Raw genomic sequence first — 16,130 nt, forward strand, 5'->3', positions numbered from 1 at the left:
TGATTAGGCCTTATAGGAGTGACTGAAGTATTAAAGTGAATTGATCTTCCTCAAAGTAGATGATAGATCGAGTTAGGGGATCATGAGAGTGTCATTTCCCTTACAATCAAGATGATTGCCCTTATGGCCCTGTTGGGCCACTAGTCCTTATTCAATATATTCAACATACGAGGTGTGGCTATTAAATGACGAGACTGGTTGCAAAAATGTGGTTTATTATTACAATTGTACAACTTAATTGTATCCCCGTCAACATACTCCCCTCTATCTATACTCCGTTGTATACGAATTTTCCATTTTTGAAAACAGTGCTGCAAGTCATTAGGTGTTATATGTAGCGCTGCCGTTTTCTCCTTTACCTCATCCACTGACTGAAAATGGGTGCCCTTCAATGCGGATTTCAACTTTGCAAAAAGGTAAAAGTCTCATGGAGCTAAGTCCGGCGAGTAAGGTGGATGGTCCAACACTGAGATCTTCTTATCAGCCAGATACTGCTTTACAGACAGGGCACTGTGTGCTGGAGCGTTGTCCTTATGGAGAATCCAAGCGCTGTTCTTCCACAGATCGGGTCTCTTCTTCCTCACTCGTTCTCTCAGCTTAGCTAATACCTGAAGGTAATAATGTTGGTTAACTGTCTGACCCTCTGGTACCCATTCAACCATTACCACGCCAGTGATATATAAACAAAAAAACAGCATTGCCTTCAGTTCGACTTGCTCATTCTTACTTTTTTCATTCTCAGTGACGTGAGAGTTTTCCAGTGCATCGATTGTCTCTTTGTTTCTGAATCGTTCTGGAAAATCCGAGTCTCATCACATGTGATGAAATCCGCATCATTGAAGGGCATCCATTTGCAGTCAGTGGATGAGGTAAAGGAGAAAACGGCAGCGCTAGTGAAGCAGATAACACCTGATGACTTGCAGCACTGCTTCTAAATGAAAAATTCGTATGCAAAGGTGTATAGATAGATGAGGGGAGTATGTTGAAGGGGGAATAAAAATTAAGTTGTACATTTGTAATAAACCGCATTTTTGCAACCAATTCGTTATCGAATAGCCACACCTCGTATATATATATATATATATATATATATATATATATACGAGGTGTGTGTGTATATATATATATACACGAGATTCCCCGTGATCATTATCGCCTAAATATAACATCTTGTGTTCATTATTTAGAATATTCTCGAAAACAGATTGTCTTTTTTGGTTCATTATCATCACCAGTTAGATCAAACCAGCACTTCTTTTCCGCTGATAACTCTTACACCGATGATGCCTAATCTTGAGTGTTGCTAATGTGCATTATGCCTAATAACTGCCTTTCCACTGCTCGCCCTGGTTACCTGAAAGAACTCGTAACTTATTTACCAAGTATGTGCTCCATCCTATAAGAAATTCAGTCATAGAGTACCATCATTTTCTTTTTACTTAAGCCAATGAAAATAAAGTTCGGTTGGCTAAATTACAAACTGGTATTCCATTCTCTTTCGTTCTGTGATCCATAATAACAGAATGCGAGAAGAGTAATTTTAGGGAAATGAATAGGGAGATGATACTCAGCTTTTATGTTCATCTCCATCCAATGAATATACAAAAGGCTACATCTCTTGGTTTAATAAGTAGTATTAAACTGTATGAACACGTGCGTTTCCTACACATGATTTTGCTAATATGAACAAGATTACTTATTCTCGTAAAACTAAAAGAAAAAAAAAGAAAAAAAAATCAAACAAGGTTGTTCTCGTGTAAATTTAAATATTCGAATCCTTGTGTTTAGTTGGTAGTGTAGCATGATGGAGATTATCAAAATAGTATAAAAATTCTCCATTAATTCTGATAATGAATCCAGACCTGTCGATTATATCGCATTACCAACATGACATAGTCCATTATAAATACAGCACTTGGTGTATACATAATCTAATGATTAAACTTGATGCTGAAATAATTTATCAGACGCTTAAAAGAAATCAGTTCAGTTTATGGTGAACATTCTGTTTTTTTTTTTTTTTCAATTCATTCAGGATTCTTTAAGAGAAATATAACCATGAGTGCTTCGACAGTGACCAGAGAACTAAACGTGTAGAATAAACCATTATAGCTACCTAGAGTGTCTCTGAAGAAACCTATTAAGAACAAAAATAAAAATAAAATAAATATGTGGTTTTGTATATATATATATATAAATTTATATTTTTCCAGATTCGCTCACTCATGTATACAAATAGAGATGGGCTTAGAACCTTTCGTGTGAATCATTCATATAAAAAAGGAAATGTAATTCATTAGGCAACAGACATTAAAAAAAGGTTTTCTACTCTAGTTACGTATTCAGAATAAATATCGTCTTAATTAAGATTCTTTTATTTTGAAAATAACTAGATCATTCCATGACACATGTGATGAATGACGTTGGCAATAAAGGAGAAATTACATTCAAGTAGGATGAAAATCTATCTTAGATAAGGAAGTAATAATGCACCGTTACTTAGTGATGCCTTATCATTCTTTTGCTATTAGTTTCTCGGATTAACCCTGTATTGTTTATCCTTTTCTTTATCGAAACTGTTAAATAACTTATAGTTATTTTCTTTGTGAACGTCGACAAGATTTCTTTTCATACCATGCATTGTCATTGCCATTTTGAGCTTCATTGTCCATTTTATTAGCATATGTGTTGCACAATCTATACCTTCGGTTATCCGATTTCACTGAGGAAAAGAGGCTATTGAATGTCTTCATATGTCGTCGTCAGATTTCTTCTCTCGATATGACACGCCCACTCCCCTTTCTGTAGTAGACAAGCACATATGGTGTTTTGAATTGATTTCGTTGTCTGGTCTCTACAGCAGGGATTTCGGATTATGCAAACATTATGTACAGATAATAGCAAATAAGCTAAAGCTTTACAACTTATACTATGAAAAATTCATAAAATCATTTTGTTTTTTTATCCGTTTGCTTATGATCGTTTTATTTTTTTGTAGGATTACTTTAACAGTTCAAATGATATTTCTCAACATTCTCAACTCTAAAAAAAAAATTAATTATTCTCTCCAGATAACAGTCATTGATCTTTATAGAAATCTCAGTGGGGGAGGACATGATTGTTTTACTTATATGATGATGATGATGATTGCTAGTTGGAAACTGATTCAATTTCAAATGGGATAAGTTTAACTATTTTTGTCTCAAATCAAGACCACATGTTAATAGAATATCTTGTACAAAAACATTCATATTCCCGGTGATTGCACAATAAATGGTATATAAAATCGCACTATTTATTTCATATTTAAATAAATCATAACAATCTCCGTAGCTCACTTGATATAGATGAAGCCCTTTAGTCAGAACGACCTGGGTTCGATTCACTAACATGAATCGAACCCAGGTCGTTCCCAGTTACTTTCTCACTCTAATATAGTGAAAGAGACCAGGTGAGAAACCTAATCTCTTTCGACGAAAGGTGAGTTAGCCAGTCTCCTACGAAGGTAGGAAGAAGGGGGAATTCTTTTACCATTAACTCTGGTATTTCGTCTCCTAAAATAGGCAACCTGGCACCGTGAACACACAGGGATCTATAGTCATTAATGATTGCCCTGAGGAGGGATGAAGCAGAGGAGTGATTAACTGGCCTCATTACAATTCACCGTGAACCACTCATTAGGGGAATCTACCGTCCTAAAGGAATGGATGAGACTGATCAATCAATAAATCATAACAATCTCTCTATGGGAATCATATTGTCAGATTGCATTCAATCATAATTATTTATGGTTTTGTTTAGCAGAAATACAAAACAATCATATTAAATGTTGTATATATATATATATATATATATATATATATATATATATATATATATATATATATATATATATATATATATATATATATATATATATATATATATATATAAGTAATTTTATAAACTTGGTTTTTTTACCCCTTCTCCCAAGTAAGCAAAACAGTTAAGTTTGCGCCTGAACGTAGTTCAAGTCTAAAGGTTCAACACCAGGGAAACTCGTTGTGAAGATGGGTAAAGCTCTGATCACTATTCTTAGTATTTCCCAAAATGTGAAACACATCTCATTAGGAGATGTATACTGTTATACATTATGGGTGGGGGGGTCACTACACAGACCGGTTTCAACCTTTTTTGAGGAGACCTCAAACTTAACTGTTTTGCTTACTTGGGAGAAGGAGTAAAAAAAAACAAGTTTATAAAATTACTTGGTATCCTTAATATATATATTATCCCCAAGGTAAAAACCTTTTCACATCTTTATCTCATCCAGAGTTTCTTATTCAAAGTAAAAGCACCTTGTAGTAACTTGTATAGGTAAAGTTGATAAGGCTCTGTATTACTAAAAACCTTGGTATTTCAGGGTCTAGGTATCACTGAGGAGACCTCAAAAAAGGTTGAAACCGGTCGGGGTAATGATCCCCCCCCACACACACCCATAATGTATAACAGTATGCATCTCTTAGTGAGATGAGATGTATTTCTCTGGTGTTGCACTACCTTTAGACTTGAACTACGTTTAGGCGCAAACTTAACTGTTTTGCTTACTTGGGAGAAGGAGTAAAAAAACCAACTTTATAAAATGACTTGGTATCCTTAATATATATTATCGCCAAGGTAAAAAACTTTTTACAAATATATATATATATATATATACTAAGGGGGGCTTCCCCATGGAACCTATGGTGTCCAACCCCTCCCCCCCCCCCGGAGTTCCGGGCTGGTAAGCCGGAGACAAAAAACGTGACATAAAAACGTTTAAAATTTCGATTTAACTTTTTATATATATAGAGTAGATATATTTGTATTTCTGCTAAACAAAACCATAAATAATTATGATCAAAATACTTATCCGGTTGAATGCAATCTGACAATATGATTTCCATACAGGGATTGTCATGATTTATTGATTGATTAGTGTGTTTCTGTGTATTTTACTCGAATCTTTTGCCATCATAGCCCTTCTTCGTAATTCATTTCCATCATATCTAGATAATATACCAACAATTTTTACTTTCTCACTCTTAAATAAATACATTGTTGTTGCTTGCAATTAAACGTTTAAAGATTGTTTTCTCTTTGGGTGATATAATAAGCTACGAATAAGACAAGAACAAACAAACAAAAGAAACTGAAAAATCTTACTCACTCGTTACTTTCCCAGATACATGGTCATAGAGATTACTTTAAACTTAGTTAACTGAAATTCAGAAATAAACACTCCAGTTGCAAACATATATTCCAATCCTTCTAGTGAAAGCTTAACGACAAGCAACAGATGAATATGACGAGCTTCTTTTGTGATAAACTTCTGCGTGTTTCTCGTTACAAAACAAAACAAATAAATTAAATAAAATGAAATAAAATAAAATGAGGGAAAGCAGAAAATCTAAATATAGAAAGTCTGGTAATTAGAAAACAATCATTTAATGTTAAATGGGAAGAGATTTTTCACTTCTGGGAAAAGAATGTTAAATTTGGTATTAGAAGTACAGGGTAGAAATCATATATTTTAATCTACCATAAAGGAAAATAATAACATATTGTAAGAAAATATTTTTACTTACCAATAAGAACAGGTACTAAGAGATTAGCACATCCAAAAATGAAGATGGACAGCCCAGCTGAAAGGGCAAAATTCTCTATTCCCAGAAATTCTTCGAGTAAAATTTTGAACATTGGATATACACACGTTGTGGTCCCAAAAATGATACAAGCCACCATCAGTGTTGTGTAGCTCAGAGTCGAGGGAAGGCAAGCAACGTCAATTCCCGTTATTAGCATAAACAATCCCACAACATTCTGTTTGCTCAGATTTCTTTTATCGATCACCCATCCAACTGAAATTTGAGAGATCAAGCCTGCTAGTGAAGTGGCTATCACAAGGTAAATAGCATATTCCCTAGCGATCCCTTTATCATTAGCAAAATCAATTATAACAATATAATGAATTCCAAACAAAACAGAATATACAGTATTCGAAAATGTAATTATGATGAATTTTAGATTTATCAACAAACCTAGAATAACTTGAAGAGTGGAAAGCGTTGACTGTAGAAATCTAAAACATAGCATTCTCTTATTCCCTTTCGTTCTGTCTTCCTCTCCTAAATGACCACCTGTTTCCAGCTCAGAGTTTTCATTTGTTTCCTGAGAACGAGAGGAATTGTTCACTTCTACTATAGAGTCAAAGTTCTCTTGATCAGATGGAAGTGCATTTCTTCCGCCTTGAGTGTCGGAATCACTGCGAGCGCACAACTTGGGAGGTGGCCTTATGACAATTGCAGAAATAAACACGTGCATACACACACCTCCTAAAATTAAAAAAAAACCACGAAGTCCGTAATATTCAATCAGTTTCTCACTTGTGATTGGCAGAACACTTCCACCGATGGTTGATCCGGTGTACACAAGTGATAATACGGTGGTTTTTGTTGTTTTGAAATGCTCACAGACAGAGACATAAACGATAATCAATAGCAAGCTCATTCCAAACCCTACAAAAGAAAAAAGAACAATAAAATATAAGTAACAATTTGCATTAAATTGTGTATTCAGTATGAAGGATAAAATACTTAGTGGATGTTTTGTTCACTACAAAAGCAGTTTCTGATTATTCCTAATGATTGTTTGTTTGTTTTTTATATCCTTCATGCAATAATAATTGTTTCCTTTTACGGTCTATCTTGCTACTGTATAATATTTGGCATATTCTTTTCTACCAAGAAAAACCGGACTGAATGTTTGTGCTTGAGAAAAAAATAATGATTATTAAGTACTTTATGGAAGAGTAATGGATCTACTCAGATAATTTCAGTGAAACGATTTGTAGTTATCTGATGACCATGCATCTGTGTCAGATTTGCCCAATCTGCACTTGGGAATTTTAGAAACATGAACAATATAGTGAGAAATCCGGACCTTTGCATGTTATGTTACTTCACTACCCCATCTGTGTTGCCTTCACGCTGAATGTGATGGTAATAATTTAAAATTCAAAATAATGATGTAGTGTGATATTCGTTTCTTGCAGTCGCTTTTGTTGTCAGTAACGCAAATTTACTAACATTCGTAAATTCAAAATTAGAAAGCTATATGAGAGTTCATATAGTATGTTTTAGATCGTATCTCGCCCTAAAAAATAAATATTGCTAAAAAAAATATTATTACATTCATTCCGCAAACAAACTACTAAAACGACACGAAGAAAAAAAAATGAACAGTTGAGAAAACTTAATAAAAATGGCTTTTGTTCCTGAATAAAAAATGAAAATTCACCCCAGGAAGGAGCAAATATTAAGCAACTATTCACACACACACACATAGACACTTGAATAAACAAACATGCCCGGAAGTCCTCACTTCTATTTCTTCTTTACTTATCAGGTGAAGAAGTGGAATACTTTAGGAAGAGGTAAAGCAGTAAACCTCAATTACCCAATCACTACAACAAAATAGTCGCCTGCCTGAGAGAGCTTGAAAATCTGAAACCAACGCTGTGGAAACCTATCATTGCTTTTACACACTGTTCTAAAACAAATACCCCAATAAAAGGGGAGGACCCTTTTTCCCCACTCCCTCATATATTCACATGTCCTTGCGTAAAACCTTCTTGGACTATAAATCTTGTTAGGGATTTCACGTATTCTGTTAGTAGTTACTTTTGTTTTCTGTTTTTTCTGGATTGAGATATTTCGGTACTTTCTTCTGTATGTAAGATAGAAGGTAAGAAGAATACAATTGTTGCTAATTTGCGTTTTTAATTCTAATTATTGCTGTTTGCATAAACATCATGTGAGTTTTATAGCCGACTTTTCTTAAAGGAGGAGAGTCTCCTTTTCTCTAATCTAAATTAGGAATAATCCTATACATATAATACGAAAAAGCTGAAATAATTCAAACATTGTCAAAACAAAATAAGTCCTATGAAGAAAAATTCCCTCTTCAAAAAACAGAATCGAACCTGTACTGTTTTCATTTCATAATCTGCGATTAAGTATGCCACGAGTTGAAAAGAAAAATTAAAACATTTCTATTTTAAATGCGTTAATGAAGCTAATAAGCACAAAAATAGTCAGAACTCGATCATAAAAAATGGGAATTGAGTAGAAGAACTGCAAATAATAAACTCAGAAAACGACTTTCATTCAATGGGTTAACATCGGGTTTATTACTAAAGGGATTTCTTTCAATAAAGGAGGTTTATTTATGAAATGTCAATTTGAACAAAGACGTTCATACGTACGTGGACAAGTCTGTAACGAGATTTAATATTTAAAATTATTTTTATTATATTTGGAATTTGAAGAAGAATTGTATACGCTTATCGCTTTTAATGATTATATATAGTCATATATATAAAAAGAACTAAATTCAAAATTTAAACTTTGAAATAATTTAAATACTTTATGATGATTTTAATTATCATCACCAGTGCTAGTTATTCATATCGTTATATCAAAGCAATTGGTGAGTAAATGTGACAATTCTATCTGTAATACGAAAATTTGATTTCACATTTTCGTATTACAGACAGAAAAAGATCACAAAAATTCTGTGGACAAAATAATAGCATAACTTACCCAAAATAAATCCGTAGAATATTGTTAGCCAAAGAAGACTTTTAGCGAATGTACAACATGTTAAACCAACTACCACAAGTAAACTTTCTCCAAAGGTGACTTTGCGACATCCAAAACTATAAACCAATATTCCTGAAAACAATGCTACAGGAATACAAAATTTTTGTTATACTGCAATACCGAATGACAAAAGTACGTGCTATTTAATAAACTGTTATGTTTAAAATCATCTTTCTCTGTATGAATTATAGAGCAAATATTATGCAATCTTTTCTACAAAAATTCACATATATTATACAGCTTGTTAATTATTTTATTACAGTTTGTGTGTGTGTGTGTGTGTGTGTGTGTGTGTGTGTGTGTGTGTGTGTGTGTGTGTGTGTGTGTGTGTGTGTGTGTGTGTGTGTGTGTGTGTGTGTGTGTGTGTGTGTGTGTGTGTGTGTGTGTGTGTGTGTGTGTGTGTGTGTGTGTGTGTGTGTGTGTGTGTGTGTGTGTGTGTGTGATTCTATAATAAAAATAAAACACACTTTAATGAACAGAATTCTAATGCCTTAGTACCATATTTCCTGCCAAAGAATGCAACACTTATTAAAAATAAGTGTTGCATTCTACGAGTGCTTCATAGTGGTGGAGAGGTTTTGATATATTTAGCGAAGAAGAGTATGCCCTCCCGCCATGAGTCCCTTGGCTCCCTGGAGGTGTCAGTAATAATAATAATTATAATGATAATGCTATTCAGATTATTCACATATTAAAAAAATTCCCAATACTTATATGTAAACTACAGCATAATTGTATTCAGGCTAAAATCCCAAGGACACTTCTCTTTTGAGTTATTGAACAATCTTAGTAGGTACAAACAAGACTTGAACTATTCCACCGATAACAAAAATAGCAATGAAACATGCTGTAGAATTACGTTTGAAGAATTCATTATTTCCATACTGTGTGCACATCACTGAATATGTTAAATAAGTGACTTGAGATAAGAAAAGCGTTGCAATTATAATGCCTCTTAGATCACGGTTAAGATGATAAGAATAACTTGCAAAATGTCTTCGATAAGTACAAGTGTGCCATTTCAATGAGCGGAACATTGTCATTTAATTAACATTCCTTTTAGTTCTAACATATGAATATCCGTAATTCATATACTGTTTTCCCAATGTTTATGAAGTAATGGTAATCGTGTTGATTTTTCAAATGTTTACAAATAATTTATTATTTGATCTTTTTTTTTTACTTTCACAAATAGCACTTTCATTTCTTTTCCAACTTGATGAATTTTCATTTCGCTGATGTCTTGCTTATTTTTCATAAGATGTCCGAAAGTTTTAAGTACATGATGAAAAAGCAGTGAAGAAATATGATACTGATATCGATCCTTTTCGAATGTGAAGATATTTTCACAATTTAGATCAATTTGTTTAGATTTCCTAAATTTGTTCATACACTCATGCTACTGTTTCGGCATCCTTCATGTTCAGTCCGTAATATGCAGCGTACATCGTGAATTGAGGATCCACAAAAATTACTTCACATTAAACCACTACGTCTCATATGTATGTATGGTTTGTACAAAATGACTTGACAAGCTTTATTATAAAGATGCTAGCTAATTTTATTGTAGAAGAAGAACAATTTCCCTCGTAATGTCCACTACGGTTTTAGAGAGAGAAGCTTTATCTTTCAGATCTAGGTTTCAGTTATATAGGAAAAATGAAAAAATGGTCTCCACTTTAAGTCTAATCAGTTGACGAAGAACTCTAAAGATGGATCACGATATTGGCTTGAGATTCCTAACAAAAATTCGACAAATTGATGAAACTACTGGAACGAAACATTCAGAAAAAATTAAAAATGTAAATATACTTAAATAAACTCGGGAACTTGCAAATCAGAGAAAACTGCAGAATACAACCAATAAATCCAAAACGGAAAAAAGAATTAAACAATGGACAAAAAAAAATGTTAGGAATTGGATACCGAAGTGTAAAAGAAATATATAAAGATGAGGGCACGATGATGTATTGTCTTTAAAAAGGGAGGTACCACAAGCATTTCAGCTTAATAAGAAAAAGATGTAAATAATTTTATTTATTCTTAAAATTCAAACAAATGTATTTATTCAATGTATTTATTTGTCTTTGTTTAACCTTGTGAAAATATTTTTCTCACGTTTTGCATCAATGAATATAATTTTTTCTCCTGTTTTACATGAATAAATATATTTTTTCTCACGTTTTACATCAATGAATATATTCTATCTCACACCAATTACTTCGGACAATTAAGAATGAGGCTTCTCCACTTTCCCACCACATATAGCTAATGATATGTCCGCAATGCAACTGTTGCAAGTGATTTTTTCAATTTATCTAAATGTTTTAATGGAGGATAATATTACTGTAAAATAAGACGTATATAAATTAATGTAATCTTTATATTTTTGCAGCTACATACACAATACGATAAACCATATAATTCATATTAAATAAATGTTTATTTATAAGCAATTCTTGTAAATAAACATCATTTAAATTAAAAAGAAAAACTGGAAACAAAAATGTCTAACGTACTTTCAATAATCATGAGAAACATTTGTACTTACCTGAAAATTGTGCGATAATTGAATTGAGGCTACTAACCCAAGCACATTTTTCTCTCGACTCGTTGAACACTGTCATGATAGCTACAAACAAAACTCCGCTTGATTGCATTATTCCTTTTATAATGAATATATTAATTAAATATGCTGCAATCATAAGTGCTTTAGTAATATTTAGATTTTTCATTTCGGATGATGATTATGATCACAACACACGTTAAAATCATTTTTTTGAAATGAGAACCGTCTTTTATAGTGACTCTTAAATCAAGGCTATGGAGATAAGAAAAGCTTGCGTAATATCTTCGATAACCAACTGAATACATTTACATTGTAATGACGTAGCTCATTAAACTAACGGTTTGGTTGTGAAAAGTGAATTTCTGTCATTCATTTGTGATGATTTTGGAAATAATTATTCCAAAACTATGAAAAATTAAACGTTTAGTTTTTCATTAGCAATCGTTTTCATCCAAACATTTCAGTAATCCCGCAAGAGTAAGTTCTTTTCTCGTCTTGATGAAACCTTAACCCTCTTCTTAAATAAGAGCTTCGTGAATCCCAAGGCTCTATATGAAGTTTATAAAACATTTAGCAAATCGAGGTAAAGTTCTTAGTTTCGACTCCACAGAACTTTACCCCTTAAATAGATTCTTAATTAAGAGATCTTTAAAATAAAGCACGCTACAAGTTCACAAAAAAAAAACATCCATAATAATTTATTTATTTAATCACATCATCACCAAGGCCTGATCCATTTTTCTTTCATCTTACTCTCCCAGACCATACCAATCCCATTCTTAACTTTGCAGTAAATGATTAATCCATTATAAAAAATAATAAAAAAAAGTAATCAAATGACTGTGGCTAATTCTTGTAGCTGTTCGAAGTAACTGTATTTTAAAATAATTACCTTTGTAGAAGGCGTGGCTACGATTTTGGACTTTTTCCAAAAATGCATTCTGTGGACCTCAGAGGATTCTTAGCGTTTCGATTGTCTTTCCTGAAATTGTATTTCCTTTATCATGCAATTACCTTCATTAGGGCATTAACAGTTTCTACAGAAGGTTGGCCATCCATATTTACACGTTGTGTACAAAAAAATTAGCCTTTTTCTAGAATACTTTGCAAATTCTTTGCCGCAAAGGTAAAATAATTGTTGAGCAAAATTTTAAATGCTTTCTTAATAGCAAGTAAACAACTACTAGTTCACAGATTCACAAAATAAATAGCAATAAATAACAAAGTAAATTTTATTTATTTATAAACAAATAATGTCATTAACGCCTTTTCAAACTTTAATTTATGGGGACTCAGTTTACCTGTTCAAGTTTAATGTGAAGTAATAAAAATATGAATTAGTTAAAAGGTATTCTAAGTTACAAAAAATGCCGTATTTTAAATATATTCTTTAACAATGAATGGTCGAATAAATTCTTCTCTATTTGCTCTTCATTCAGTTTTCTTTAAGAAAAATATAATCATCGATACTTCCACAATTTAAATGAAATAATAATAAAATGGAATAAAAATTTACATCAAGGAATTAAACTTTCTTCTACAGTAAACTTCAACACTCTCCTCTTTGCCGACGACCAAATAATAATTACAAATTCTGAAGATAAACTACAGAAAACTATTTTAGATCTAAATGATATATCCAAAGATTTTGGTATGATAATATCTACAGAAAAATCAAAAACTATGGCCTTTAAAGGACAAGATCCAGCAAGAACTAAAATAGTAATAGATAACAACATCTTAGAACGGGTGAATTCATTGAATTACCTAGGATATACGATCACATATGAACTTGAAAAAGATATAAACGTAAAAATTGCAAAATATTTAAAAATAACAGGAGTAATTAACTCTATATTTAAACTAAACCTAGTTCAAAAACTAACCAGACTAAAAGTATACAATACATTAGCCCTACCCGTCTTAATGCATGGAAACGAAATCTGAACAATGAAACAAAAAGACAAACAAAGGTTAACAACAGCAGAAATTAAGTTTATGAGAAAAACTGTAAATTATACCCTATTTAATCACAAAAGAAACGAAGAAATTATGAAAGAATTAAACCAAGAACCAGTAATAGAAAAAATTAAAAAATATAAACATAAATGGATGGAACACGTTCAAAGAATGAAAACAGGAAGATTACCAAAAGAAGCCTTAAAGTACAAGCCATTAGGGAAAAGAAAACCGGGACGTCGTCTTAAACGATCCAACGATGACTTCTAAGGCCGGAACAGGCCACACTAAGCCAAAATCCTTGTTACGCATGATGATGATGATGATGACTTCGACAATGGCTATAGAACTTTGCGTCTAGTTCATATCTATGAAGTTCATATCATATCATCTAGTTCATATCATAGCTATGAAGAGTATCTCTAAAGTAACCTATAAAATAAAGAACAGATTTTATTATTTTACGTTATTTTCATTTTTACTGCCGGTAATTAGTGCTTGCAGTGTTCTGAAATCGTATATATATATATATATATATATATATATATATATATATATATATATATATATATATATATATATATATATATATATATATATATATATATATATATATATCATTGTAGACTACATTCTTTTGAACCCTCAAATGAATTAGAAAGAAGACTGAAAGTGTAATATTAGTTATTATAATAGTTACAACTGGAACCACAAGGAATACTAAATAAATAAATAAATTAATTAATAAAGGAAGAAGAAGAATAAAAGAGAAGGCCCATAAACTATATTTTTGATTATTACACAAGATAAAGAAAACGGTGTCATTTCTATCTGCAGTAAAACAAAGCTTGCTAATATATCATTTATTGAGTAGTATTTAATACATAATTGTGCGGAAACTTTAGCGATCTACAATTGATACTAGCAGGCGAACCCTAATATCGCATATGTCCAACTTTGTTATGATCGCCTCCTGCACCTTTTGAGGGAGGCTTTCCACCATGTGCGGCGGACATCAGGTGAAATTTATTTCGATTCATCCATCAAAGCAGCACCAAGTTCAGCGACAGATGGAGGACTTGTTGCTATGGACCTCAAAGGCCACTCCAGTTCGCCCCATTTCCTGTCCATAACCCCATTTTCGATGGGGTTATGGTCAGGAGTCTGCGCATGACAGGGCAGTGGTTTAACATCCATCTCTTCATATCATTCCATAACAGCTGCAGCTTTGTGACATGGGGCATGTCGTCTTGATAGAAACAGGGGGTCTGTTCCATAAAAACTCCACAGTGTAGACAGCACGGGTGGCTGATAAAAATTTTAAATCGGGTGCTACATATACAAAATAAGAAAAATAATTCATTTTTTTCTAATCAATAACCAATTTATTAATAAGTACATTTACATATTACAAAAATTGCTTTATTAAAAATATTTCACCCTCACCACGATCATCACACATCAATAATAAATGTTTCTTACAAAGAAATAACGCACGCAAGCATACAATTTATCTGTAGCGACACTGCTTGTTGAGCAGTGTCGGTTTCAACATTCCGACACTGCGTTAGATCGCAGTGCATTTGTTTCGTATAACGATAATTTTTTATGTAACGATAATTGAAAAAATACACTTCTTTTTCATATTTTCAACAGTGACACTCGTCATAATAGCCTTGTATCTATAATAAATAAATAATTATATATTATTTTATCAGAATAAAATAAGATTTAGCAAAAATATTTCATCCGCACCCCAAACACACACCAATAATAAAAGTTCTGTATCTCACAGAAACAACGCGCGCAGCATACAATTTACTTGAAGTGACACTGCTCAACGAACAGTGTCGGTTTCACTTGTTACGTGCAGCGACAAGTGCAAACGAATATCGGCGAGTCTAGCCGGAACTGACCGACCGTGATGATTTCGACACTTCGTCTCTGCGACACGTCTCTCGAAGACAATGAGTTCACATCGTGTTGTCATACCACCTGTATTCAACTGCCACGATGAAATACTGCTTCCAGTATTTGTAAACTGGTTTTTATGTTATTAACTAACCTGGAATGTACCATATACTTCCAAATAACACAAGTGTCTAGACAATTATGTATAGATAGTGTATATAGATATTCAATTTTTAATATCAATATCTAGAATTTAATACATATCCTGAAACCTGGTTCGCAGAGTGGTTAGCCTCTCATTCTCCAACAACGGGTCGTCGTTTCTCATTCAAATGTGACGAGTCCTTATGAATGTATTAAGTTTGTTTTTGTTTCTGAACTTCAAGTCTCCTCATTATCTAACCATTCGCTATCTCACAATATGAGATAGGATCCCAACTATTCATATTCAGGGATTCATATAAAAGAAGACATAATTAATTAAGCAATGAACATTAACAAAGTTTTACTTATTTTAGTTTCTTCTTATTCACGATAATGTTCTTTTTAAATGAAGATGCCTTTAATTTCAAAGAGAAATAAGTCACTCTTCCAAACATCTGGTGAATAAAGTCAGCATTTTTGAAGAAAATTTCTCCTGCAGATAATGATGCATTGTTGCCACATTATCTGCAGGAGATAATTGCATCATGCTGTTGCAATTATTCTACCCAAATACCTCTTACTCTCATTCTTTCCCTTAATCAAAACTATTAGATAATTATATAGTATTTAACGTATAGTTCAGTTTCTGTTTAAACGTAAAAAGATTCCCAACCGATTTTCACCATGCTGACCTTCATTGGCCGTTTGGATCGCATTCCTCCTCTCCAGTTTACAAATTAAGATTTCGACTTCGAATTCAACACAGAAGTTGATAAAAACCTAAGGGGTGGATGACTGGATTTCGTTTTCCTACGTGAGACTATCACATCGAGAGCGTGATTTATATTATAAAATCCAAATATAAA

At 32.6% G+C, this 16,130-nt stretch overlaps 1 protein-coding gene across 1 annotated transcript; it reads right to left on the minus strand.

Annotated features, from left to right (window-relative positions):
• Window positions 1-2,027: 2,027 nt before the first annotated feature.
• Window positions 2,028-11,416, minus strand: LOC150110002 (monocarboxylate transporter 9-like). Its single transcript, XM_090390798.1, has 4 exons — window positions 11,233-11,416; window positions 8,622-8,765; window positions 5,607-6,536; window positions 2,028-2,137 (listed from the first exon to the last, which is right to left on the minus strand). Exons 1-4 carry the CDS (start codon window positions 11,414-11,416, stop codon window positions 2,028-2,030), a joined length of 1,368 nt encoding a protein of 455 aa, XP_090246924.1.
• Window positions 11,417-16,130: the final 4,714 nt, after the last annotated feature.

This window comes from Typopeltis vanoorti, chromosome 1, assembly GCF_054136105.1.
Source record: "Typopeltis vanoorti isolate ZY-2024b chromosome 1, IOZ_Tvanoo_1.0, whole genome shotgun sequence".
NCBI lineage: Eukaryota > Metazoa > Arthropoda > Arachnida > Uropygi > Thelyphonidae > Typopeltis > Typopeltis vanoorti.

Coding starts and splice junctions, on each gene's coding strand:
- LOC150110002 (XM_090390798.1), bottom strand. CDS start 11,416: ATGAAAAATCTAAATATTACTAAAGCACTTATGATTGCAGCATATTTA. Junction 6,537..8,621: donor ATTCTACGGATTTATTTTGG/GTAAGTTATGCT, acceptor TTTCTTTTGTAG/GGTTTGGAATGAGCTTGCTA. Junction 2,138..5,606: donor CTTAGTACCTGTTCTTATTG/GTAAGTAAAAAT, acceptor TGTTCTTAATAG/GTTTCTTCAGAGACACTCTA.